The sequence below is a fragment of the Perca fluviatilis genome, chromosome 17 (assembly GCF_010015445.1).
Source record: "Perca fluviatilis chromosome 17, GENO_Pfluv_1.0, whole genome shotgun sequence".
NCBI lineage: Eukaryota > Metazoa > Chordata > Actinopteri > Perciformes > Percidae > Perca > Perca fluviatilis.
The window spans coordinates 14160429-14185582 of NC_053128.1; the positions used below are offsets into that span (position 1 = coordinate 14160429).

The 25154-nt window shown below is 42.0% G+C and overlaps 2 protein-coding genes across 4 annotated transcripts; one reads left to right on the top strand and one right to left on the bottom strand.

The window, feature by feature from the left end:
* Positions 1-1233: 1233 nt before the first annotated feature.
* Positions 1234-19138, bottom strand: snx30 (sorting nexin family member 30). 3 transcript variants are annotated; one of them, XM_039780679.1, is made up of 9 exons: positions 18863-19138; positions 14788-15006; positions 13276-13386; positions 13031-13189; positions 12126-12315; positions 10371-10570; positions 8695-8784; positions 8042-8194; positions 1234-1837 (listed from the first exon to the last, which is right to left on the bottom strand). In XM_039780679.1, exons 1-9 carry the CDS (start codon positions 18989-18991, stop codon positions 1826-1828), a joined length of 1263 nt encoding a protein of 420 aa, XP_039636613.1. In that variant the 5' UTR covers positions 18992-19138; the 3' UTR covers positions 1234-1825. The 3 variants fall into 3 exon arrangements, with proteins under 3 accessions (XP_039636613.1, XP_039636612.1, XP_039636614.1); XM_039780678.1 differs by lacking the exon at positions 1234-1837 and adding an exon at positions 5298-6054 and having other exon boundaries at positions 18863-19136; XM_039780680.1 differs by lacking the exons at positions 1234-1837; positions 14788-15006 and adding an exon at positions 5298-6054 and having other exon boundaries at positions 18863-19136.
* A 655-nt stretch (positions 19139-19793) lies between these two features.
* Positions 19794-21901, top strand: LOC120545559 (SOSS complex subunit C-like). Its single transcript, XM_039780010.1, has 4 exons — positions 19794-20164; positions 20633-20714; positions 20862-20949; positions 21622-21901. The coding sequence occupies exons 1-4, from the start codon at positions 20140-20142 to the stop codon at positions 21721-21723; spliced, it is 297 nt and encodes a 98-aa protein (XP_039635944.1). The 5' UTR covers positions 19794-20139; the 3' UTR covers positions 21724-21901.
* Positions 21902-25154: the final 3253 nt, after the last annotated feature.

Here is a 25154-nt window from a genome sequence, read left to right on the forward strand (position 1 = left end):
GATTTGTACATTAAAGATAAACAACTTTACAGTCTTGTACAGTGGCAGCCATCATCGCCCCCTGTTGGCTTTTAACCTGAATCAGTTTTACAGACGATGCCTTTCTTAACATTACAGAACCATGTTGTCACCAAACTAATAATTGTTATTTTTTTGGCAACTGAAAGAAAGCTAATTTTGTTTGTTTTGTTTTCAGCACATATCTACCAGGGGCTGGAGCTACATACTGTATATAGTGCAAAAATAAATCAGCAGGCACATATTATAAGATGGGGATTTTACAATGGCTTTGAATAGTACAATTATCAGAGAATTAATGTTGGGGTTCCAATGAGCATCAAAAATAAAAAGTTTCATTTTTCATATTTGGGTTATGCAAGTCTTTACGCACACATAAAAAAAAAATAAATGTGTTATTGTAATCTTCACACACTCATTGGAAACCCAACAATGATCACCTGCTTCTTTTATAGAAAAATAGACTCAGCTGTACCATATAGTTCGGTGTATATAGAATATACATTATATTGCCATTAGAGCAAAAAGAAATTTCAAATCAAGTCTGAATGATCCCAAAACGTGGTCATGCTTCAGTCAGGTAAATTCAACAAGTTACTTCATCTCCACCAGACAGCATGAAAGTCTACAGATGCCTCTTTATTTTTTTATTTTTTTTTTTTTAAATAACTGCCACAATTCACAGTGCTCAGCAGTAAACAGACAGATACCGATCTCACAACTAAAAAGGAAAGAGTTATCAAAGTCGCATTTTATGTCCCATCAGCTTTTTTTTTGCTACATTTCCTATTCCTTTGCTCTTATATATATATATATATATATATATATATATATATATGATCTCAATATATTAAAATGTTTTTGGTTAAGCCCTTTGCTGTCTTATTTCTTGTGGTGTTCCAGAGTGCAGGGTGCTAATATGAAAACAGATGTTGAAATGTAAAGCTTTACACAGTCTGATGAAACAATCTGGTTTTAAAAAGGCGCCCTTTGAAACGAGTTTCATGCTTCTTGTTGTCAGTGCGGTCGGATCAGAGCGGCGGTCAGAAAGGTGGTCAGAGAGGTGGTCAGAGAGGTGGTCAGAGTGGCGGTCAGATCAGAGCGGCGGTGAGAGGTGGTCAGAGTGGCGGTCAGATCAGAGCGGCGGTGAGAGGTGGTCAGAGTGGCGGTCAGATCAAAGCGGGGGTGAGCGGTGGTCAGAGGTGGTCAAGAGTGGCGGTCAGATCAGAGCAGCGGTGAGAGGTGGTCAGAGTGGCGGTCAGATCAGAGCAGCGGTGAGAGGTGGTCAGAGTGGCGGTCAGATCAGAGCGGCGGTGAGAGGTGGTCAGAGTGGCGGTCAGATCAGAGCGGCGGTGAGAGGTGGTCAGAGAGGTGGTCAGAGTGGCGGTCAGATCAGAGCAGTGGTGAGAGGTGGTCAGAGTGGCGGTCAGATCAGAGCAGCGGTGAGAGGTGGTCAGAGTGGCGGTCAGATCAGAGCGGCGGTGAGAGGTGGTCAGAGTGGCGGTCAGATCAGAGCGGCGGTGAGAGGTGGTCAGAGTGGCGGTCAGATCAGAGCGGCGGTGAGAGGTGGTCAGAGTGGCGGTCAGATCAGAGCGGCGGTGAGAGGTGGTCAGAGAGGTGGTCAGAGTGGCGGTCAGATCAGAGCGGCGGTGAGAGGTGGTCAGAGTGGCAGTCGGATCAGAGCGGCGGTCAGAGAGGCGCAGAAGAACGGACTTCTGCTCTTCTGTATCTTTGCAATGCACTTTCCGCTTGGCGCTCAGACCCTCTGCGCAGTCGCCCGGGCAGCAGTTGCGTAATATAGCCTTACTCACCGCCCTGACTGCAAGAAGTATGAAAGACAGAAGAGTTTCCTTGTAAATTAACACATTCACATTACGTTTTTCTTACCAAAATGCTTTGTGTGTTTCCTTGAGATAACACAAAAACACTGCTCCATAGTGCCCCAAGTGGTTAAAACCTCTACCTTTAACTTTGCCTGATAGTGATGCATGAATAACAGTGACTCAGTCTGTGAGGTTTTGATAAACCATTTAAAAACATATTTTCTCATATAAGTTGTGACAGACAAAAAGGATGGAAAGTGTAGAGAATAAATTATAGTGGAACTGCTCTTTTAAAGCGATAGTTTGGGGAGAAAAACAATGGAGGTCTTCTTTTACAGTTTATGCGAGACAAATAGAAGCTTTGTTTTGATATCTGAACACCTTAGGCCCTCGGTGGTTTTCATTTTTTGAAACAAATACAGCAATTAAGCATCAGTGCATCTATAGTACTGTCTGCCTCAACACTCCATCTTACGCGCTGCATTCAAAATGCCTAAATAAAAATTTTCTTCATGGGTCACCTGACTTCTGGTAGTAAGAAGAAATGGTAGCTGCTTTGTGCTTTTTAAAGCTCGAGGGGAAAACATGAAGGACGGATACAAAGAGAACGGAGCGAGTACTAAAACCAGTTTGCAAGCAGCCACAGTTACGTCATCTCAACGCTGTCTTACAGCACTCGCATTGGCTAACCTGGCAGGCTCGGTAATGTGACATCAGCGTGTAAAAACAGGGCAAGGGCCATTCAAAGACAATCTGACTGAATTATTTGAATATATTTGAAAAAATACAAAACACTAAAAACACAGGAGCGTCTAAAAGCACAGACCTCAAAAAGCCAAATCAGCACCTTTTGTCTGAAATAAATTAAATGACGCTAAAGAATCTCTTCAAACTGAAAATAGGATTACATTTGTTGGAAAAAAAAATGATGTTTGATTCCTGTTCATGAGGCTACAACCCTGTGGAATCTGTGCCACCAATGAACAAAAAGGTCAAATCAGTGGCTTTGTAGATGTGCTTCTAAAAAAAAAGACGTGATTCTAAGCACGCTGCGTCTGTCTTATGTGGTTAAAAAAGTCTGAAATTACGAAATAAAGCGGGTTCAGCAAAAGGTTACACATACAGTATGACGTATGACAGAATTTCTCAGAATGGATTTTTCCTTTATAGTGCTCACATTATGCTTTTTGGCTTTTTCCCTTTCCTTTATTGTGTTAAATATCTTTTTTGTGCACGTTATAGGTTTACAAAGTGAAAAAGTCCAAAGTCCACCCCAAAGGGACTTACCATCTCCAACAGAAAACACTGTTCACAAACTGCTCCAAACAGCTCTACTGTAGTCCAGCCTTTACTTCAGAGACAAACATGCGTCACTTTGTAACACACGTTATAATGCTCGCCTAGCTGCTAGCGTGGCACGCCCTCATACTCTGCTTCTGACTGGCTAGTAGTCCTTACCTAGCTACTGCACATGTGCGACTCCCAACAAAGATGGAACAGAAGTGAGATGACTCACTCTGTAGTTAAACGGAGAGCTCAACACACAGGGTGAAAAGAGGAGCTGCAGCAATGTGCAGTACAACAGAAATATGGTGGTTTTTTTTAAAATGTAACCATGTAAACCTATTCTGATATAACCTCTACATACAATTATGAATCTGAAAATGAACATAATATGAGCACTTTAAGACATCAGCAACATTTTGAGCCAAAACAAGTGTGACGCAAAAAAAAAAAAAATAAAGAAAAAAGCTGTTGGTGGTACGTGCTGCATCTGAAATACGAGAAATGTTTCCCATGAGTCACAGCTGAGCAGGAGGAGTCACACTGCTCAGTCAGAGGCTTTGACAGAACTAAACTGCAGACATTACTGTGTCGTTAAAAAAAGCTATAGCTTTTTAAAGTAAAGGGTGAATCGCTCCGAATGTAGTTTTTGCAATGTCTGGCTCTGACCTGAAGAGCTTTCACAAAACTCCTTTAAAAACGCTGGTTTATCCAATCCCGACCAGCAGAGATTTCCCAGAAGCCTCAGCGCTCTTTGTTTCTTTGCAGCCCAGCAGCATCCACGTGTTTGAGAAATTCACCAATTCCAACTTGAACAGACGTTCACCTGGCAGCTCTTAACTCTGTACTCTTCTCTAAAAAGGTTATTTATGACCATATACAGCCTGTGAGACTCACTCTTCCCTCAAACAAAACATAAATCTGGTTAATTCCTTCAGAAAATGTCTCTAAATGAGTGTCACTGTGGCAGATTGCTGCGAGAAAATGACATCGGACTCTAAAAACTTCAACAAAAAAAGTTGACCGTTATTCGCATTTGTTTAAAAAGGGAATAAATTATACTTTTGATTCCCTCCGTGTGCTGTTCATTTGGGTAAATCTGCCAGGTGGGCCATTAAGAATCCTCAACCGAAGCCTCAAGCCTTTGCTTGAATAAGAGAGGTGAACTCCCTACAGCAGGTCAAAATGTCCACGGTAAAAAATAAAAAAAAAAGCAAACACGTGATATGAAGAGAAACCAGCAAGACGGTTTAGCCTCCAGTTTCAAAAGAATGAAAACTATAAGCATCTTAACCACCAGGTGGTGATGCTGCGCTGCACCCAAAGCATAAATGTAGGACCACATCTGCTGTGTTTGTGCTTTAAAAAAAAAATAAAAAAATATCTGAGCCTCCAATAAAATCACACCCTGATAAAGCTCAACATTCAACATATGTCTTTGCTTCATGTCTATTTCTCTTTGAGGATAAGGATCAAAAATACATCCTTGAAGTTTCCATTTAAAGAGCGATCAGTGGCTTTTACTGCCGACTCATTTTGACATTTGTTGCTCCACCGGCTTTTCCTGCGCCCGTCGTTGAACACAAGGCTGTGTGGTGAAACACTGATGCCACAGCTCCAAGTCTCTGCAAGGTGATTTTCAGACTTACAGTGGTTGCAGGGAAAATAGGAAAACGAAGAACTTTTGGAAAACGGTCAACAATATTGGAAAGTATAAGAGTTTATGGGCCGAAACATAAAAAAAAACAAAAACAAACAAACAAACAAAATATATAGGAATGTTCCTTTAAATTAAAGGGTCGCTATGCAGTTTTGGCCATTTCTTCGCTGTTTGCGCGCAGGTTTCTCTATAGAGCTCCCCCTACAGCTTCGGAATAGATATTCGGCAGCTCCTATGTTTTACTGGTGTCTGAGTCCTCGCTCGGTCAGTCTGCCGTTTCCTCTTTCTCGGTTCCTCCGACAATGCTTTCCTAGCTTTCTGCTTCTTTTTTGCCGGCTCAGCCATGACGATAGTGTGAAAAACTCCATCGCTGCCTTGCTAGCCGGTTCCTGAATGGGAGTGAAGCAATTCGTTACATCGCGAGACCTGATAACACGCGATACTTCCTGACGCTGAGACCGGCGGCTCGAGACGACCACCATTCAACTCGAAAAAAGTCACATAACCATTCCAATGACTCCAAAACTGTTCAGTTAAGGTAAATTAAGCTAAAAAAAAAGTACAGGATGTTGGGGTCTAATTTACCAATATTTAATATATAATAATTAGCCAATATGATGCCTTTAAAAGATGAATGAGAATGGCGTGAGTCTTGTTTCAGTGTTACATGTTTAGAGGCTTATACGGCCCGACAGGAAATAAAAATCCTCGGGATGCTCGGAATACTGAAGTCGCAAAATATGACGATCTTGTTCGGTTTTCTGCGACGCCGAAAAGTTATCCTTCCCATTTGTCTCGAGGTCAACATGGAGAGGACAGACAGAAAACGTTGAATAAACACAAGTAGCATTGGCAAACCGACTGGTTATTGGAAATATGAAGTAGAAAAAGTCAATAGGAACAAAGAGCAAAACAACAAAAAAAAAAAAAAAATCAAGAAAAGGAAAATGTCTGTACATAGTAGGTCTTTCCTCTTTCCCGGCTGTCCTTGAATGTACCAGTCGTTACCTCCTTCGCAGCAGGTGGAATCTCTGAGAGAGACGACTCCCCTCCGTACAGTCACCTCACAGGAAAACGGGGGCAAAGTCCAGCAGTTCCAATCCACTGCCCCGTTTGTCCAGTTCCTTGGCAAGAGAGAGTGTGCAATACAGAGAGGGAGAGACACCCGGGGCAGAGACACGAGGACATGTTTCAGTTCGTCTCGCTCGATTTGTCCTCAGTCTGTTTGTCCTGGAGGAGAGTTATGAGTGACTCCCACGCCGCCTGGCACTGCAGAGGGAGGAGACGGATGAAGACCGGGTGGAAGGGAAGGAGGGAAGGAGGGAAGGAGGGAGAGGCAGAGGGAGATGCAGTGATTCGAGGGAAACATTTCACCTGTGGCAGCTTCATGTAAACACAGTATGCATCTGTTCAAGGGGGTTTCGTGGTGGCTAGTTCGATTCCGGTTCGGCCTGGTGAGATAAATCTGGGAGTGTAAGTGAAAAAGAAGCCCTCGCCTCGGACCTCCCTGCCACTACTTCGGTAGCCCGGGGAAAACCCGGACCAACCTCCGTCAAATCTGAGATTTGCTCTGCAAGTCAGTCTGAGCCAAGAGTTTTTTTGAATTTTTAGGCCTTGTATTTGACATGACAGCTGAGACATGAAAGGGGAACGACATGCAGCAAAGGGCCGCAGGTCGGAACCGAACCCACGGCCGCAGCAGCAAGGACTGAGCCCCTGTACATGGGGCGCACGTGCAACCAGGTGAGCTACCCAGACGCCCCTTGAGCAATGAATTTGATTGGTATTGCTCAACTGTCTTTTTACTTTTTTAGAATCGACTGAATTGTTACCGCAACGCTGAGTACTGAAAACATTTTCCATGATCAGATATTTCATGATCTGAATAATAACATTTGTGTCAATGCGTCAAATAGATTTTTGTATTCAAACATGTTTAAAGTATTTTTAATAATCATTTTGGTATGTCAGGTATTGTAATCGCACCAGAATCTACATTTTCAAATGATACTCCATACCAATCAGTGTTATTGTGGGCAAACCGGCATCTCCTTTATCACAATTTGTTGGCTTAGAAAAAAATAAAATAAAAAGCTGTTGATATCAATGCTATGGCCCTAAGGACCCTAAGATCTTGCACCCAGCGCAGAGCAAGGGAAAGCCCGGCGCTGTGTCTTTGCTAGTTTAAGACCGACGCAGTTGTCAATTTCCCGTCCAGCGCCCGCGTCGTTTAAATAGCAAATGCACCTGCGCCCATCTGTGCGCCCCATGGGCGTGCTGGTCTTACAGGGAGGTGTGTTCAGGTGCATTCTTGGCATATTGCTGTCTTGAGGCAGCAGGAAGTGATCGCGCCATTGACCAACAAAAACCTGCTCTAAAGTCAATAACGCAGCATTTGATTGTTATTTTAACGCCTGCTTCACCTCCTGGAGTTTTGTTGCATATTGCTCGTGCCGTATATGACCTGCTCGCGCACTTTCACTTCACGCACAAGCAGATCAGTTTCTTCTCCTAAAAATCTCTCCTTAGTGCGTTTTGGTCGTAACATGCAATAAACCGATCAGTGACATCTCCCATTCCCTTTAAAAGCCAGGCGCGTTTGTACCTTGGCGCATTGCTATTATGATGGTGGATTTGCACCGTAATATTTGTTTAATGTTTGTGTGCTGCTGCGCTTCCCCGTGTGTGTGTGTGTGTGTGTGTGTGTGTAACAAGCATAGTGTGCGTGCGCTGTGCATGAGCCTAGACACATTTTACTAATGCGCTGTTAAAATAACAATGAAATGCTGCGCTAATGACTTTAGAACAGGTTTTTTTTGTTGGTCAATGGCGCGACCACTACTCGATGCCTCAAGCTAGCAAAACGCCAAGAATGCACCTGAACACACCTCCCTGTAAGACCAGCACGCCCATGGGCGCACAGATGGGCGCAGGTGCATTTGCCATTTAAACGACGTGGGCGCTGGACGGTCTTAAAATAGCAAAGACACTTGCGTCGGGCTTTGCGTCGTGCTGGGTGCAACATAGGGCCCCAGTAAGTTCAACCCTTTTCTCCACCGTTAAACTAGCAAAAGTGAATTCGTACACGCCCTAAACACGCCTGTGCCCTTAGATCGTTAAAACAGGGCCCCAAGTGTGTGAGTGCAGGAGGGTGTGAGGGCTCCAAACAGATCAATCAATGATTACAAGACAGTTTAACCTTCCCGCATTGATTTCAAGTTTTTAAGTCATATTGGCTTTCCAGCAGCCCGCGTACCTTTTCATAGTGGTTGATGTTTTTGTCGGCCATGCCGGTGAGAAGCTGTTTGAAGTCTTGTCTCTTGTTGCTTTGCCAGCGCTCCCAGTCTGCCTTCAGGTCAGCGTTGAAACACTCCACTTTGTCCTGGCATTTCTCGACCTCCACTGGCATCTACGGCGAGACAGAGACAACTACAGCTACAGGGGCGCTCAGGGGACATAATACAAGACTACAGGTTGCAGGGCTACAACCACAGGGGTCTGGGTGGTGCAGGAGTTTTGGAGGGGGAGGGTTGTATTAGAGAAATGTGTAGTGAGGGAATGAACTTTCACAAATTCTCCCTCTAAAATCCTGAGAATCTTTCTTTGTGGAGTTAGTATGGCATATGGACAAAGGCTATCCAACTTATTCTATCAGCACTGAAAGCTTTTATTTTGAAGAGATTATTCACCCTTATTTTCCATTTACCAGTTTGTTACTATGAAGAAAAGTGACTCATTGTTGAGTCTGTAAAATCCTTCTGAAAATCATCACAGGAAGTAATACCGTGAAGTGAACTTCAGGAAAATACAGACACCCCTGGGAATGGGAACAGTGAACACAGCAATGAAAGGCCTGCGTGTTTGAAAGGAGCTTCAGATTTTGTTGAAAGGAAGGAGGAGGACGCTTACTGGTGTTCTGTCCTCCTGTTTGCGCAGTATGGCTGCTTCTAGTCGGGCCTCGTACTCGGCCTGGCTCTGGTCGCGCTTCCTCAAAACATTCTGTAATCAACCACAAAACAATCAACTGTTTTATTTGGCACAGTTAGTGAGATATGTTCTGGTACTGTAACGTTTCTGAGAGAGACAACGTGTGGAAACGGAGAGAAATGCTGATTCAAGCGTTCGGTGAGTACAGGAAGTGACACATGCAGAATGTCAGATGCCACTTCCTTTGTTCAGGGTCAAAGGTGACTCAGCTGAAAGTAAGTGAGTCTGTAGCTGGGCCTCAAATAATACACATGAATTTGTATCAGGTGTTCAGTACGTGGTTTGTCTGCACTGCAAAACAAAAGTATACTCACAGCAGACTGTGTGCATACTAAATTTGGGCGATTTCTGAGTATGCTGTTGATGCACACTATTCTAAGTAAAAGGAAATGGAGCTGCTTACAGCTGGAAAGAAAAATAAACAGTGGATGCTAATGAAACATTTGTTTTAGACTTTAGAAAAGTCCCAGTTTGACTGATGTCCGTGGTCGCATGTATTGTAGCATTTCCTGTTCGTATAAAATGGGAAAGTATGTTGTTGTTGTTTTGTACAACCCCAATTCCCAAAAAAGTTGGGACGCTGTAAAATGTAAACAAAAAAAGAATGCGATTATTTTCTTAGCATTTCTGACATATTCAATTGAAAACAGTACAAAGACAAGATATTTCATGTTCTAACTGATACACTTTATTTATTTTATAAATATTCACTTGCTCTGAATTTGATGCTTGCAACATGTTCCAAGAAAGTTGGGACAAGGGGCATGTTTTACCACGGTGTTACATCACCTTTTCTTTTAACAACACTCAGATAGCGGTTGGCAGCTGAGGACACTGAATGTTGAAGTTTTTTAATTCTTTCCCATTCTTGCTCGTCCCAACTTTTTTGAAACATATGGTGCTTGCATCACATTCAGAATTAGCATATATTTAGGTAGGTAAGGTCAAACATTAAATATATCGTCTATTGTACTGTTTTCAATTAAAAATATGTCAAAAACGATTATAACATTAGCACATTCAGTTATATTTCCGTTTTACACAGCGTCCCAACTTTTTTTTTGTGAACTGTTGTATACTAACTGCCAAAACAGTATGATGACTAGTATGTAACACATACTGTATAGAATTAGTATGTTGTATGGACTTTGGACACTGTGTGTGTGTGTGTGTGTGTGTGTGTGTGTGTGTGTGTGTGTGTGTGTGTGTGTGTGTGTGTGTGTGTGTGTGTGTGTGTGTATATATATATATATATATATATATATATATATATATATATATATATATATATATATATATATATATATATATATATATATATATATATATATGTGTGTGTGTGTGTGTGTGTGTGTTACAATAAAGGATCTACTGTGAATTTTAAATCATAAGTTACATTTTTGAAATGCTTTTCTCATAATGGAATGGAAGTCTATGGTGGGACTCAGGGGATTTTTCTGTTGCAATACCGCGGTCGGCCACTCGGGCTAATCGACAACAAGGGTGACTCGCTGTACTGTATCCAGCTTTTAGAACATCAAACAAACAAACAAACAAACAAAAATGGCCAGTACGACATCTCACAATGTCCCTCTCACCTTCATGGACTCTACGTAGAGGACGTACTCTCGGAGTACGGGCAGGAAGTCCTGGCTCATGTTCTCACCGAGGTCCTCCAGCGCTCCGCAGCACGTCGTCACGCAGCCGGCCACGCCCTCCAGGGGGCGCCGCAGCTCATCCTCCAGCCCCACCCAGCTGGAGTACACCGTGCCGTACTCCCGCAGCTCTGTCAGGTACTCTGGTAGTGGTGAAGTAGTGATATATGAATATAAATTGGGTGTGTATATATATATATATATATACATATATATAAAAAAAATAAAAGAAGTGGTTAGGCATGCCAACAAGAAGAGTGAGAAGCGGGGACTCTGTGTCTAGATTTTAAGTTTGAGCAGCTAATACTCTGTGACAACACAAGACACTGCTTAACTGGAAAACCAATGATAGCAGAACGTTCGGTCTTTCCTCACAGGCGATACGGAGAGATCGGCATGTTCAATTGCCAAATCTTTATTTGTAAATTACACATGAGAGGCCAAGCTGCCGAGTCTAGCGTGCGTGGCATTTGCATTTTTTACAGCCCCTGTCAGCTGGTAGGCCTTTATCATCTACAGTTCCCTGAGTTTCCACCTTATCTCCTCCATTATGGAAACAAGGACCTTTTTCGTTTGCACTGCAGCCTTTAAGGCCACAGACTGCAACACATCTAAAACCCTGAACAGATGGTGACAACTAGCATTTCACACGGCAGATGTCAGGTATTTACTGGATCACTTGTCATGCATGAGTTAGGCCTGCACTTTATCAACCACGCACCAACAAGACCAAAGGTCTGTGGGGTTTCTCTCCAACCAAACACTACAGCACTGAATCAATACTGCAGAGTATACAAGCTAGTTTCAGCCGCCCAACCGGGCTAAAGACTGAGAAGAAGTAGAGTATATGGAGTACCAGTTCAGGCCGTGTTGCAAGCAGCACACACACCACAGTTTCAAAACATTGCTTCCTGCTGCCTAAAATACACATTTGGAAGAAGTAACTGTGAGGAAGTGGCTTCGGTGCTTTCGCCAGAAGTGCCATTTAAATCCTAGGGGTTACACAGTATGTAAAGGTTTGCCACAATAAGACTGTGTGGAAATGAAAATAGAATTGGTAAATGGAAAGTCAAAAGAGAAAAACTACTGATAACTGAAAAACAAATGCTTCTTTTACGTTCCCGTTCAAAACCTGTACTTTCAAAATTATTTGTGGATTCAGCTTTTAATTTCTCTTTTTCAAAGTGATATATCAATAATTCCCATAAGTTCCTTATTAACATATATATATATATATATATATATATATATATATATATATATATATATATATATATATATATATATATATATACATATACATATAACACAATTCATGTTGTATTAATTAAACTAGTGTGAATTGATCCATTTATTGACTGCTTTATGTTGCTCCTTTATACACCCTATTTAGTACAATTATAATGGAACACCTTTCTCATTTGTTAGGTATTTTATTAATCCCGCTCTTTATTGTCAAATTAAAATCAATCAATAAACTGGTTTATAACCATCTGCAAGCCCACTGAGTCCTCTATAACATTTAAAGGATGACTCAGTTTTATTGGAACTTGGCAAGGGACCTTTGTTGCATATCATACCTCTCTCTCCAGGTTTCCCATTGGTCTCTATGCTAATAAGTGTCAAATAAAAAAAGGTAATAAATGCGCAAAAAAAAACAACAAAAAAATCATCATCAGTCTCTATTGGTTTTGATACCTGACTGCTCTTTGAGGATCCTCTGAGCGATGCGGTCGATGGTTCCCAGTTTCTGGTTGAAGGTGTCCAGGTATTCTCCCATGGCGCAGAACTCGGCCGGCCGCGCCCGCAGCTTGTAGCCTCCGGCGACGTACTTCACCGACTCGCCCACCTTGGTCAGGAGGGCCAGACCCTGGCGCTTGTTCAGGTCCTGCACACACACAGTCACGGGATGTCCAGAATCAAATGACATCGGGACAAAGCGGCGAATGTGTACACCTAGTAATAAAACTCGTTGTGTGAATGAACGGTTTTTGCGTATTCCTTGTGTAACTTAAACCCAATTTATATTCAGCATTTTTGATCCATAAGTAATTATCTAATTCATATGTGCTAATAATCCATTCTTCTTTTGTACCTACAGTAATGTGATGAAATTGTCACATGCATGTTTAAAAGAACCCTCCTGTTTTATCACCCATTTTACATTTTATGCTTGTGATCCACTTTTTTTCCTGAGTCCAATTATGTTGCTGCTGCAACAACCTCATTCCCCCACAAGGATCAATAAAGTCCTGTCCCGTGTCTCAGCTACTTAAAGACAAAATTTGTGACTGATGGCAGATCTGGAGAAAACACACACACACACGCGCACACAAGGAAGCAGACGCTCTGTATTTTTGTGGTACTACATTTTACTGAAAGATTTCTTCTGAGATGATGTTTTTTTTTTTATGTTTTTATTTCGCATAATAACGCAATATGACAAGGTGCTGCATAAAATGAATTGCATACAAGCATGTGACAGCAAAAGGACTGACTGACTGACCTGAATTTGTCTGCGTGTTGCACATGGTGAGAAATCTGTTTTTTTGGTTTTCTCTCTAAAAATCAAATAATGACTGAAAAACTCTGTGTTGTCATACCTTGGCAGTTAGGAAAGAGTTTAGATGGGGGTTGAAGGAGAGAACTGGGTGGTCGGCGATTCGCTTCAGGAACTTGTCCAGAGCTTTCATCCTCGTCTCCACAAACTCCTCCGAAAAACGATCAACCACGCCCTTCATCACAAACTTCTCCGGCAGCGGCTGGAGATAAAGAGAGATTGGAGCGAATGAAGCGTTTCTCAACGGAAAGCAGGACAGAGAGTAGCGTCGTGGCTCATTTGACCTACAGGGATGAGGTGGGTCGGCTGGCTGTCCTCCAACTTGATCCTCAGCCAGTCAAAGTCCTGGTAGCGCCGCCGCACGCAGTACTCCGGCAGGTCAAACTCTACCCGTGTTGTCTGAAGTAGAAAAGAAAAAAACAGGGTGGCCAGCTCAGCAGGATTACTGTACATGCTTATTGACCATGAAATATAGCTGACAGTGCGCACACACGCACAACCACACGCACACACACACTAGTGTTAAAAGACAGCCCCCACATGCTCTCAATTAACACTTTGTGTTCATATTGGGCTGTGATATTTGTCTTCGTCCTCTGAGCCGAAGCACCACAGTGCACATAGCAACTGTTGTCATGACGCTGCCCGGCGGCTCCTGGCAGGGTCTTCATCTGAATCTGATGAAGAACAACCATTTCACTACACGACAGAAAGGCCTCCAAAGCTAGGATTCCCTGCTGAAAGTCGGAGCAAATCAACTTGTGTCAGGCAGAGTGGTGGTTTTGAGATCTGCTGCTGTTTACTTACAGACGGATGTGGAGTGTGTGTGTGTGTGTGTGTGTGTGTGTGTGTGTGTGTGTGTGTGTGTGTGTGTGTGTGTGTGTGTGTGTGTGTGTGTATATACATACATACATACATACATACACACACTCAGCAAAAAAAGAAACGTCCTCTCACTTTCAACTTCTTTTATTTTCAGCGTAAAACTTTGTCTGAACATAAAACGATTCAACTACTAAGAACTAAACTGAACAACATTTCACAGACATGTGACTAAAAGAAATGGAAAAATGTGGCCCTGAACAAAGGATGGTCAAAAGCAAAAGTTACAGTCAGCATCTGGTGTGGCCACCAGCTGCATTAAGTACTGGGCTCTTCGCTGGCCATGGCAGAAGACCAACATTCCTGTCTTGCAGGAAATCGTGCACAGAACGAGCGGTATGGCTGGTGGCATTATCACGCTGGAGGGTCACGTAAGGATGAGCCTGCAGGAAGGGTACCACATGAGGGAGGAGGAGGTCTTCCCTGTAACGTCCCGCAACTTTTGATTTTGACCAGCCTTTGTTCAGGGACACATTTTTCCATTTCTGTTAGTCACATGTCTGTGAAACATTGTTCAGTTTAGTGCTTAGTAGTTGACATTTTTTATGTTCATACAAAGTTTTACGCATGTTAGGGCTGCAATTTACGATTATTTGAACTTTGGATTAATCTGTTGATTACTTTCTCGATTAATTGATTAGCTGCTTGGTCTATAAAACGTCAGAAAATGGTGAAAAATGTCAATCAGTGTTTCCCAAAGCCCAAGATGATGTCCTCAAATGTCTCGTTTTGTCCACAACTCAATGATATTCAGTTTACTGTCACAGAGGAGTGAAGAAACTAGAAAATATTCACATTTAAGAAGCTGGGATCGGAGAATATTAACCAATATTACGCCAGACGGAAGTTTCATACAGCCCCTACTGTCGAGAGAAAACCAGGTGGACTGTGTCACCATGACACCAGCCAATAGCAGACCTTGGTGGAGACTCTGTAGGTGATGTAGGTCTCCATGGTGGAGACGTGCTTCTTTGGGTCGCCAACTGTGACAAAGAGGTCACGGGTCTCTGTGGTTTCTGCGTAGGGGTCCCGGACATCTGCTTCCAGGTCGTCGTCCAGCTGCAGCCTGTTGAACAGCGAGGACGTGGAGGCGGGACTCGACGTCTCAACCGGCGTGCCGTTGGTCAGCCCCGCTTCCTGCGTGGACAGGGACAATGGTGACATCAAATTCAGACGCTGCAATGTGGCAAAGGGTGCAAACAAAGAGCTGATGGATTGGTGGCGATGCGGTTTGTTTCTCTCGGTCAATGGGGCTCTTGTTGGGTCTGCTGCCGCGTACGCAGCCAACATCATCTGACACTACTCCTGTCTCTCTAATTGAATGATGGATGAGAGGAGAGAAATGGAGCATTTGTGGACAGGGGATACATTTCCATAGCCTTAATACAAATCCATTCCAACTGTGTGAAAATAATGGCTTGTTAGACCCTATTTAGGTTGATGATTGTCATTTTGTTTGTTTTTTGTTGTTGTTGTTTTATATAAAAAAAGACATCCGTTTTCCTCTGAAGCCCTTCATGGCCTGTTTTCTGGACAAACAGGCCTTTTATGCATTGGATTTGATTCTGATATTGATTATTGCACCGCAACAACCAGTATCTGGTTTGACAAAAACCGACCTGATAAATATCACTCTCAAACTGATGCCAAACTATTCATAGACCATGACACGACGATGACACTCTTCCACAGGTACTTCAGTGTAAAATACGCTCCGTCAGACTTGTTCTAGAACTTTCAATTTTGCTGCGTTTTCTATCGCAACAAGTAGAGAGCAAACAAATAATTCTCCCCCGCACTCTCCATCCAAACACAGCAAGAGTGCTTAAAAAAAAAAAAAGCTATAAAAAGCACATAACTGGACAAAAGTGGAGACTGTGGAAAGTAAGTGCAGATTTGGACACGTTATTATTAGAGAAAACAGAATTATGTGGTTGATTTTGCGGTTTGATTTAATCTGTAAATCCAAAAGGATATATATTAAAAAAAAATAATGGATTACTACAGTAGGCCTATATCACAGCACATTTAGACGGGACTCGGAAGATCTCATTTAGCAGAGAGCAGGGACTGCAGGCAACACAATGTGAAGTGTAAACAAAGACTAAAGATGTAAATACTGCAACAGGAAGGCGGGCAAAACACAGATGCAGCAGATATGCATCATCAAAACTGGCTGTGAAAATAAAACTAACAGCTAAATTGCTCACTACAACAACCGGTATTGCCACATTTTATTTGATCTAAACTCTTGCGAACCCTTCTCACCAGTCCTCTGGGGTCACATCTTGCCTCACATCAAAGAAGATACAACGTTTAATATTTAATTTGCCTCACATGAGGAAGGAGCTACTTTCTTTCAGGTTAAGGTGTAAGCGGAAAAAGCAGGTAATGTTCAACCTTTATCGCTTTTTCCGACACAAACACCCTTTTTTTTATTTTTTTTTATTTTATTTTTTTAAATCGCCCGAAGTGGGCATGTGTGCAACATTCCAATTGAACCAGAGAAAAAAGTGCTACCCCTCTGTCTCTCACTCCGTATACACATTCTCCACACGCTGACCACACATACTTTCTTCACACCACTCTCTCTCTGCGCACACACACACACACACACACACACACACACACAGGTAATCACAGTTCAGATAATTGCACTGCGTTACATCATTACACCACTGTGAATGAACAACCAGGCCACCGCCAAACACAGCCACGCTCCAACAGACAGTCAGGTAGAATCGGAAAATATTACACTGAGGGTGAACCAGGTCTGCTTTCAATACATAGCAGAGTTGGAAGATGTATGGATGTTAGAATCAACATTGTGATCTGGGAATGGATATGTGGAGCTCTGCTTATTGTAATGCCGTGATAAGAGCATAAATGTGGCATCTTAGGGCTATTTACGGTTTTCTCAAATTGTCTAAACCTATTGGACAGGCTTAGCTGAGATGTATAGGTTAGGGTTAGGGAAAAACGCTGTTGGTCATCATATCCACATTACTATGTTTATAGGCCTTTCTCACAGCAGACATTTTGACATTTTGTCAGAGTAGGAAAAGCCTAGGTGTTACTAATAACATTAACAATGGCACTGTTCTCTTCAAGCGTGACAGTGAGGTAAGCAGGTAAATGGAACTCAGCTATTATTATCTAACCATTTACACCTGTGCTTTTTCTACTGTGACAAGTCAAAATAATATCTCCAGTAAAATGGGCCTATTAAATGACACCAACCTCTACTTAAGGATATGACTACTATATATTGCACGCAACCGCTAATAGGCCTAGTTGTACCCAACATCTTACACCGCTATATTATGGCTATTGTGGGACTTTAGTCAAAAATGAACTGGCAATGAAGTGCAAATTTCCCAAAATGTCTGTATGAACAAAAAGTCCTGTTTGCTTTCTCAGGTTAAGAAACTAAGACTGTACCCTTAGCAGTGGGTAAATGACAACATTTGGATGTTTAACATCGTGTGTACACTAAAGTACTGCAAGTTTTTTCACATGGACCCCAGGAGACACAAAACGAAAATAAAATTGCTATACAAAATATGTTCACACCGCATTACACTTCTTATGGAAGGTGCATTTGAAAAACATTGCTTCAAAAATAAAATAATTTTAAATATGACAAAACACCAGGTCATAGCACATTTTCTCGCCGAGGTGACACAATTCTAAAAATACTACTAAAAATACATTTTCCAAAAAAATCTATACCTGGATCCTCATCCACGCCAAAAACTTTCATTACTTGTTCCCAGGCCCATAATCTAACTTTCCATCAACTTTTATTGAAGTGTGCTGACAGACGGTTTGAATATCCTGCTGACAGACTGGGACCAGAACAATTACCTTCTTGGCGGTGGGCGGTAAACAGAGGAACCCTTACAGGCTTCAAGTTGTTAATTAGTGTGGAAGTACTTCTTGCCTCTGGTTGGCTCTGGGTGTTATTCATAAATGAAAATTAAAATGTAACCTTGATTGAAGGACGCGTCACATCATCTCCTATTGGCAATAATTAACTGCAAAAGCAAACTGGTGGCTCCGTGTTACTCCTAAGTACAACAACAGCATGCAGGAAGCCTAAAAGCTTCGCGATTTGTTTGCTTGGTGGTTCATCCTTGTTTACACAGCACACTGATGTCAGGTCAGCACACTAGCACTGGGCTGATCATGATAACCAAAACATGTGGAAACTGGAGTGTGTATTTTTCTTCCCAGTTAACTAGGGCTGCTCCCTCTTAGTCGATTAGTCGACTAATCGGTCGTTTTGGTCTTAGTCAACTTAGATTTCTTTAGTCCATTAGTCATGTTTGATGCTTTTTTCATGCTGAATGACTTATTTCCAAGAAATGTACGAGCACGTCTCTGGTAAACACAAGAATTAAAGTGGTGCTTTTGCATTGACTCTTTGCGGAGAAACTCAGATTTACAGATCTGTCGATTAAATCAATTAATAGATTAGTCGATACAATTGAATGAGTGTTAGTCGACTAAGAATTTCTTTAATCGAGCACAGCCCTACAGTTAACGTTGTTTTTGTTTTTTTTTATGATTGTGTTGCTGTACTGTAATGAAAAAGTAAGTCCATTTATGTGATATAGCTAGCTAAAGACAGTGTTTTAAAAATGTTGGTGTTAGCTTTCATGCAAAAGTGATTCAGTGGCAAACTCAAAGTGTTCAGGCTCAACTCTAAACCTTCAGTTACGGGCAGTGAGTATCAGCAAACGCAAATAAGGAACGTTAACCAGGAAATACGCTGATTAATGTGTATATCCCCTTTTCTCCATTAAACTTCCATCAGTTTACTTACTTGATGGATTTATAGCCACAAACACTGGTGCCAGCCTGAAAACAGGTTCGTGTGTGGAGTGTAACGTTAGTTTTGGTTAACCGTCCTCTCTCCATCCCCTGGGTGTTCTCAAACCACAGAACCGGTCTCGGTCTCGGTCTCGGTGCAGCCACAAGCGGACCCTACCTTGTCCCCTCCGAGGTTGACGGTGACGGAGACGGAGAGCGGCTCCGCGGCGGAGGAAAGCGGGTGGAGGATCTCCGCGATGGGCTTCTGCCCCGAGCTGGCCAGGCCTCTCGGAGTGCCGACACTCATCCTGCGGGAGGCGGGAAGACGTGGCCGGGTTTCGGGAGATAGCTAACTGCTGTCCGGTTTTCCGCGGTTGATACGGTTAATGTAGACAGAGAGGGAGGCTTTTTTTTTTTCTTCCTCCGTTCCTGTCTTCTTCAGTGGAGATGTAGAACCCTCTGGTTGGTCACAACTGTCAGCTGACTACTACGGCGCACCTCCGGAAGTTAAACTACACGGACCCGGATGTAAACATATGCGCCACGTGACATAGGCAACGAATGAAATTATTAAGATCGTCTATTGAGACGATCACTGAACTGTTGCTGACTTTAAGTTTATTGTTTGGAACGTCAACAAAACATACAGCGGAACCCCGGAGCAGTCAGTATATGAATAAAATATAATTGAAAATGAGCTAGTAGCTGGACCTGTTCTATTCATTTGAAAAATGTTTAATTTAATTTGTGCTAGTATTTTGTACTCTGGAACAACTTGTGCACATGACCAAGTTATTACATGATAAGCACGTCATGACTAATGTACTAAGTTTATGGAGCATATACATTTAAAATGTGAGGAAACAATTTATATTTCAACTCCTATGTGTGCCTATATTTTCCCGGACATCTGGGCTACAAAGTGGGCCTCCATATGATACCTTTATTAATTTCAATAACTTAAGTTAACAGTAATTAAATTAACAATATTGTTTTAGGTAACATAGGCCTACTTTCATCATCATGATGGCTAACTTTTCTCTTGGTTCTCCTTGATAACGTTTTTCTTTACCGGAAATAGAAGCAGAGTGACACCTCTTCGTTCTTCTATCCAACCTACCTATCTGTAAACCCGGTTTGTGGCAAAGTGCTGCTCATCAACCGTACATAAGCAAGAGTTTTTATCGCTATTTTAAACTTAAAGTTCCTGTTACAACAGCAACTTCTGTGTAGTTTAGTTTATCCAGTTCCAGTTTAAGTTACAGTTATCATCGAGGGGGGGCTTTTTTTTTTAAATCGTTGTCCGTTATCAAGCAGCGCATCGTTTGCTGGGCGAAAGGAAACACACACAAATAAAACGCAAACCATTAACGTTAGCTATAATAGAATCCTTTCTGTCATTTATTTTTATTATTATTATTTTGACCTGTATCTTGCTACGTTACCTGCACCGACATGGCTACTAATCCTCCAGGACAAGGTAATTCTTTTAGTTTTGGGGCAAGCGATATTGGTATTGAAGGTCTTTGTCTTTATCGAGCTGTAACTCCAGGGGCGTAACGTTAATGTCAGCTATGAATATTCTGGACCCCCTGGAAACAGTTTAGCTCTCTCCTTCCCCATGAGGAAATATAGCTAGATAATTGTCTTATAGCTTCTGTAGTCCCCCTCCAACAGTGAACCTCTCATTTTACCTGAGTGCTAAAATATTTAGGATGCGATGCAAGAAAGCAGTCAAATATATGCAGATATATATATATATATATTTTTTAAATTAATTTACCATTGGTTCTCACTGTTATTTTGTGGTAAAAACTATCACCGCAGGCATTTACTCAAAAGTGTTGGCCATCATTAGGTGAAGTAAGTTATGTTAGCTGATAACTTATTGTTCCATCCCTTCGTTGTCTTTCTGTCTCGATCCTCTTCATTTTTTTTCTTCATCCAGCCTTTCCAAACAAGGCGCGGGTGGCGATCCTGGCCGAGCTGGAGAAGGAGAGGAGACGGCTGATGAGCACTCCCGGAGGCAGGTAGGGATAGGATTCAGCCAAGGAGGGTTACAGTAGTCTCAGTCACAACCTTGGAGAAAAGTTGTATGGGGGGGGGTGGAATTATGTATATATCAATTTTCAATTGACACGTTTCCCCCTTTTCCTTTCCTCCATCTTGTCCTGTAGCATCTCGCTGTCCAGACCTAGTCTGAAGGAGTTCAGGGACAACGCAGAACAGCAGCACATCGCTGCCCAGCAGAAAGCTGCCCTGCAGGTCAGACATTTCCACATACAGCAACAAGTAGCACCAAAAAAAAAGGACTATACATTGAAAAATGAATCAATACTTTAGTTGCTCATCCTAATTCTTAATATCTATATTTTGTGTTGATTATTACAGTAGGGCGTCTTATTTCAAATCATACATAATGTTGTGTAGTAAATATCCAGTTAGGTGTTCATTCAGTTTTCCTGTGTTTTGGCTTCATGATATTTGAGACTGAATTCACCATGACAAAGGCACCTGTACTGAGTCATGGATTGAATACCTACTCGATACCATTGTCCGGCTTGAATACAGGTCTGAAAAATATTTAGAGAGAGAAGGGGTGGTTTCAAGGCAACACGAAACATGTTATAGAAGTATAAAGAGGCTTGATAGTCGCTCCGTGGTTGTTGGTGCATCAGCTTCAAACACTGTGATATGCTTTAATGTGGCGTCAAATCTCCAAAAAATGTTTGGCAAACACAGAGCCAAAAGGCAGTTTGGTTAGTTTAGCATAAAGAATGGACAAAGGGGGGGAAACAGCTTGCCTAGCTCTGTTCAAAGGTAACGAAATCCGGCACCCTTAAGCACACATCATATTGTTGGATTAATACAGTTCTGTAATGGTAAACGTGGTCAGTATTATAACACAAACCGCTGCCTTACTATCTTCTCTTGCAGCATGCACACACACACTCCACAGGCTTCTTCATCACTCAGGACTCCTCGTTCGGGAACCTCATCCTCCCTGTCATTCCACGCCTGGAGCCTGAGACTTCTTGACCTTATTTTTTTTTTTTTTTTTAAACCTCTGGTTGTCCTCCTGCTGCCCAGTGTGAGAAGACGCTTTAAAACAACACACATCACGCACATCAGACCCACATGGCTCCCGGTTTCTCTCTTTTAAGTCTGGGATTAATGGGACAGTTGTCAGGCAGGTTGTTAACAATCTCAGGGGAGGGGGATCTGTCATTTTTTTCTTTTTTATATTTTCCAGACTAACAAGCTGGCTGCTGAATTTAGGAAAGCTTTTCAGCAGCAGTCGGAAGAAGGTTCCAGATAGCTGTGAAACATCACGTTGAGGGGTACAGGGGCTGAAAACAAACTCTGCAGAAATAAATGCTGTCCTGCTCTGTTGCCTTTTACTGCACTCATCCATAAAATGAACATTTTGTCAAGGTTTTTACATGAATGGATTAGTATCCATATTTGGATAATAAAATTGTCACACAATTGTGTATATATATTGAATAGAACTTTAATTTTTTTTTGCAAAAAGGGGGCAGATGGTCTAAATGCATAGTCCATGGTAGAGCTGGACGATATGGAGAAAATCAAATATCACGATATTTTGGACCAAACACCTCCATATTGATACTGTAGGGTTGACTATTGGTGCTTTCACAAAATATTTTTGACAAATACTCATCAGTAATGTGGATATATATAAGTGGGTAAAGGCAAATGATAAAACAGCTAGAACAGTCTCGTAAATTCAGAAAATGACATCACTTTACAGTAATGCAGCCTTTAAAAACAGGAAAAGACAACACTTATGACATATTATGATATGATATCCAAAATCTAAGACGATATCGAATCTTGTATCACTATATCCATATAACATCAATATTTTGCCCAGCCCTAGTCCATGGCTATGTTCGCATTATAGGGTTGTATGATCAGTCCTGATTGTCTTGTCTCACTGACTGACTGTCTCAACTGTTCACATCCATGTTTTAAAGTGATCCGTATTAAAAAGGGTAGGATGTTACCTGAGGAAGGCTAGTGTGCCGATACACGTTGGTGTCTTTAGCCACTTGAATGTCTGAAGTTAGTTTTTTTATGTTTTAATGCCACACAGTGCCCACGGACAAAAGCATATTTTCCTTTTTAAAATGAGGAAGACTTGCTTACCTTCATAATGCTCACTGTTTTTAAGCGGTTTATTGTAAAACATTGGTCAGCAGCACACAAATCAACACAATTATTACGGTATATTACCATGCATTAAAAAAAAAAAACATGAAGTCACTGAACCTATAATACTTGAAAGCCCGTTTTTCGATCAGACTATTTAACATTAAAGGCAGAGCCACGTGATTATAAAGTGGTTTAAGTGACCACCACAGAATTAACCAATTACTCACTGTTTATCATTTTTATTGTTTTGTTCCAAAGCTGGAACTCTGTTCTAATAAACTGAGCTGCCGTTGACTGTCCTGGAGAATCTAAGAGCAAGAGGCTTTCCAGAGTCACAATTTTGCCCGGACGTTTCACAACCATACAAGGAAAAATCCTTTGAACAGAAGGCACAAAGTCTTCTTTCTACAACCACAGCAGCAGAAATGTGGAAAGAATGCAATGCAGCCACATGATGATCAGAAGAACACAAGATTGGGGATAAAAGAAAATGACAACAACCTTGCAATATAAACCCTGGAATACGTTGAAGACCACTGACTTAGACGGTGCAGTATCTGACAGTAGAGTAAGAGAATCCAATGCTTTCTTTTTATATGTACAAGCAGGGAAAAAGTGGGATCTGGCAGTTGGGGGAACTTTTTTTTTTTTTTATCTTTATTTATCCAGGTAAGTCGATTGAGAACAATTTGTCATTTGCAACAACGACCTGTCACATTCACACAGTTACACATTGATACCTGGAAGCTGCCCAGTACGACCACAGCCTGATCTGCTGGCCGCTGAGAAGCTCCACTGGAGCGGTTGGGGTTGCGTTCACTTTCCCCACCCAGATGTTTTTATCCTGTCGGTCTGGGGATTGAACCGGCGACCTCCCACAAGCTCGCTTTTTTAGCCTTTAGGCCACCACTGCCACTGCCCAACTATAAGGTCTGTAAGTAGGCCTGTCGCGATAGTCAATAAATCGAGTTATCGCATGATAAAAAAAAATTAGCTCGATAATTTTTCCGGCCGCGATAATGCTTGTTTGTTTTCCTCGTCTCTCTCTACCGAAGAGACTGGAGGACCACTCTCGGTTCCTTAGCGTAACGAGGAGTCAACCCTCTTGTCAGTCGCATGGTCTTTGTGGGGGCGGGACTCCAGGCGGAGAGAGAGACAGAGACAGACAAACGCTAGTTGAGAGTTGGAGCAGGGTTTCCCGCAGCACTTTGCAGTTAAGGCGCCGTCAAAAAGAAAGTATATGAGCGATATCACCCGTGTTACTCGGCGTCCCGTTTTCTCCCTTTCATTCCAAACCACACAGCTGACAACCTGCAGGTGGAGACTGTGGAGCCGGGCTCGGACATACACGCCGCTGTGGACTCGTCAGTCTCGCAAGCGGTTTCAGGAAAGTGGCTGCATGTGTCCGACAATGCACAGAACATTAACGGTACAAGCCTACAGCTGTCCGCGGACACGGAGTGTGGAAAGTATGTCAGAGTTGCACCTGTGTGTGTGTGTGTGTGTGTGTGTGTGTGTGTGTGTGTGTGTGTGTGTGTGTGTGTGTGTGTGTGTGTGTGTTTGTGTGTGTGCGTGTCGGCCCGCCCCCACGAAGCTCCGACCTGAAGAGGAGCAGAAGCCGTACCTTCGCCAAAATGAAGACTGAAAAACAAAACTATTTTGGTACATTTACTCGCCATGTGGCAGATAGCCATACAGATAGATTTAATTTATTAATTATATATTATTTAAATTTAATATTTTGTGTTAAATAATTGTAAAATGTAGTACAGAGTCTGTAGTCTGAGAACTTACGTGTCACAAACGGCAATTCCACAACTGTACATCAGCGTGAAAGACGACATACTAAAGGAGATCAAAGACATATTGTGGATATTTAAAATGTCTTCCAGTTCCAGTGTTAAATATTCTTTAGAAATAAAAGTGTATTGATCTTTGAAAAGGTGTACCTGTATTATTATGCCATTATCATTATATTAGATGCAAATGGTCTCTCGATGACAATATTATCGTTTATCGCAATAATTTCTGGGACAATTTATCGTCCAGCAAAATTTGTTATCGTGACAGGCCTATCTGTAAGGGGGGAGGGTGCTGCTAACACAAACTCTCATTCTACCACAACACCAAATTCGATGCTCAAATGTAACACTTTAAAGTTCCTTTAAAAAGGTCCCATGGCATGAAATTGTCACTTTCTGAGGTTTTTTAACATTAATATGAGTTCCCCCAGCCTGCCTATGGTCCCCCAGTGGCTAGAAATGGCTATAGGTGTAAACCAACCTCCTGAA

Excerpts from the sequence above, each read along its gene's own strand:
- LOC120545559 (XM_039780010.1), top strand. The coding sequence starts at position 20,140 with ATGGCTACTAATCCTCCAGGACAAG. Across the intron at positions 20,165-20,632 it reads TACTAATCCTCCAGGACAAG|CCTTTCCAAACAAGGCGCGG; the intron begins GTAATTCTTTTA and ends TTCTTCATCCAG. Across the intron at positions 20,950-21,621 it reads AGCAGAAAGCTGCCCTGCAG|CATGCACACACACACTCCAC; the intron begins GTCAGACATTTC and ends CTTCTCTTGCAG.
- snx30 (XM_039780678.1), bottom strand. The coding sequence starts at position 18,991 with ATGAGTGTCGGCACTCCGAGAGGCCTGGCCAGCTCGGGGCAGAAGCCC. Across the intron at positions 12,316-13,030 it reads ACTCTTTCCTAACTGCCAAG|GACCTGAACAAGCGCCAGGG; the intron begins GTATGACAACAC and ends GTGTGTGTGCAG. Across the intron at positions 6,055-8,041 it reads ACATCAACCACTATGAAAAG|TGCCAGGCGGCGTGGGAGTC; the intron begins GTACGCGGGCTG and ends CTCCCTCTGCAG.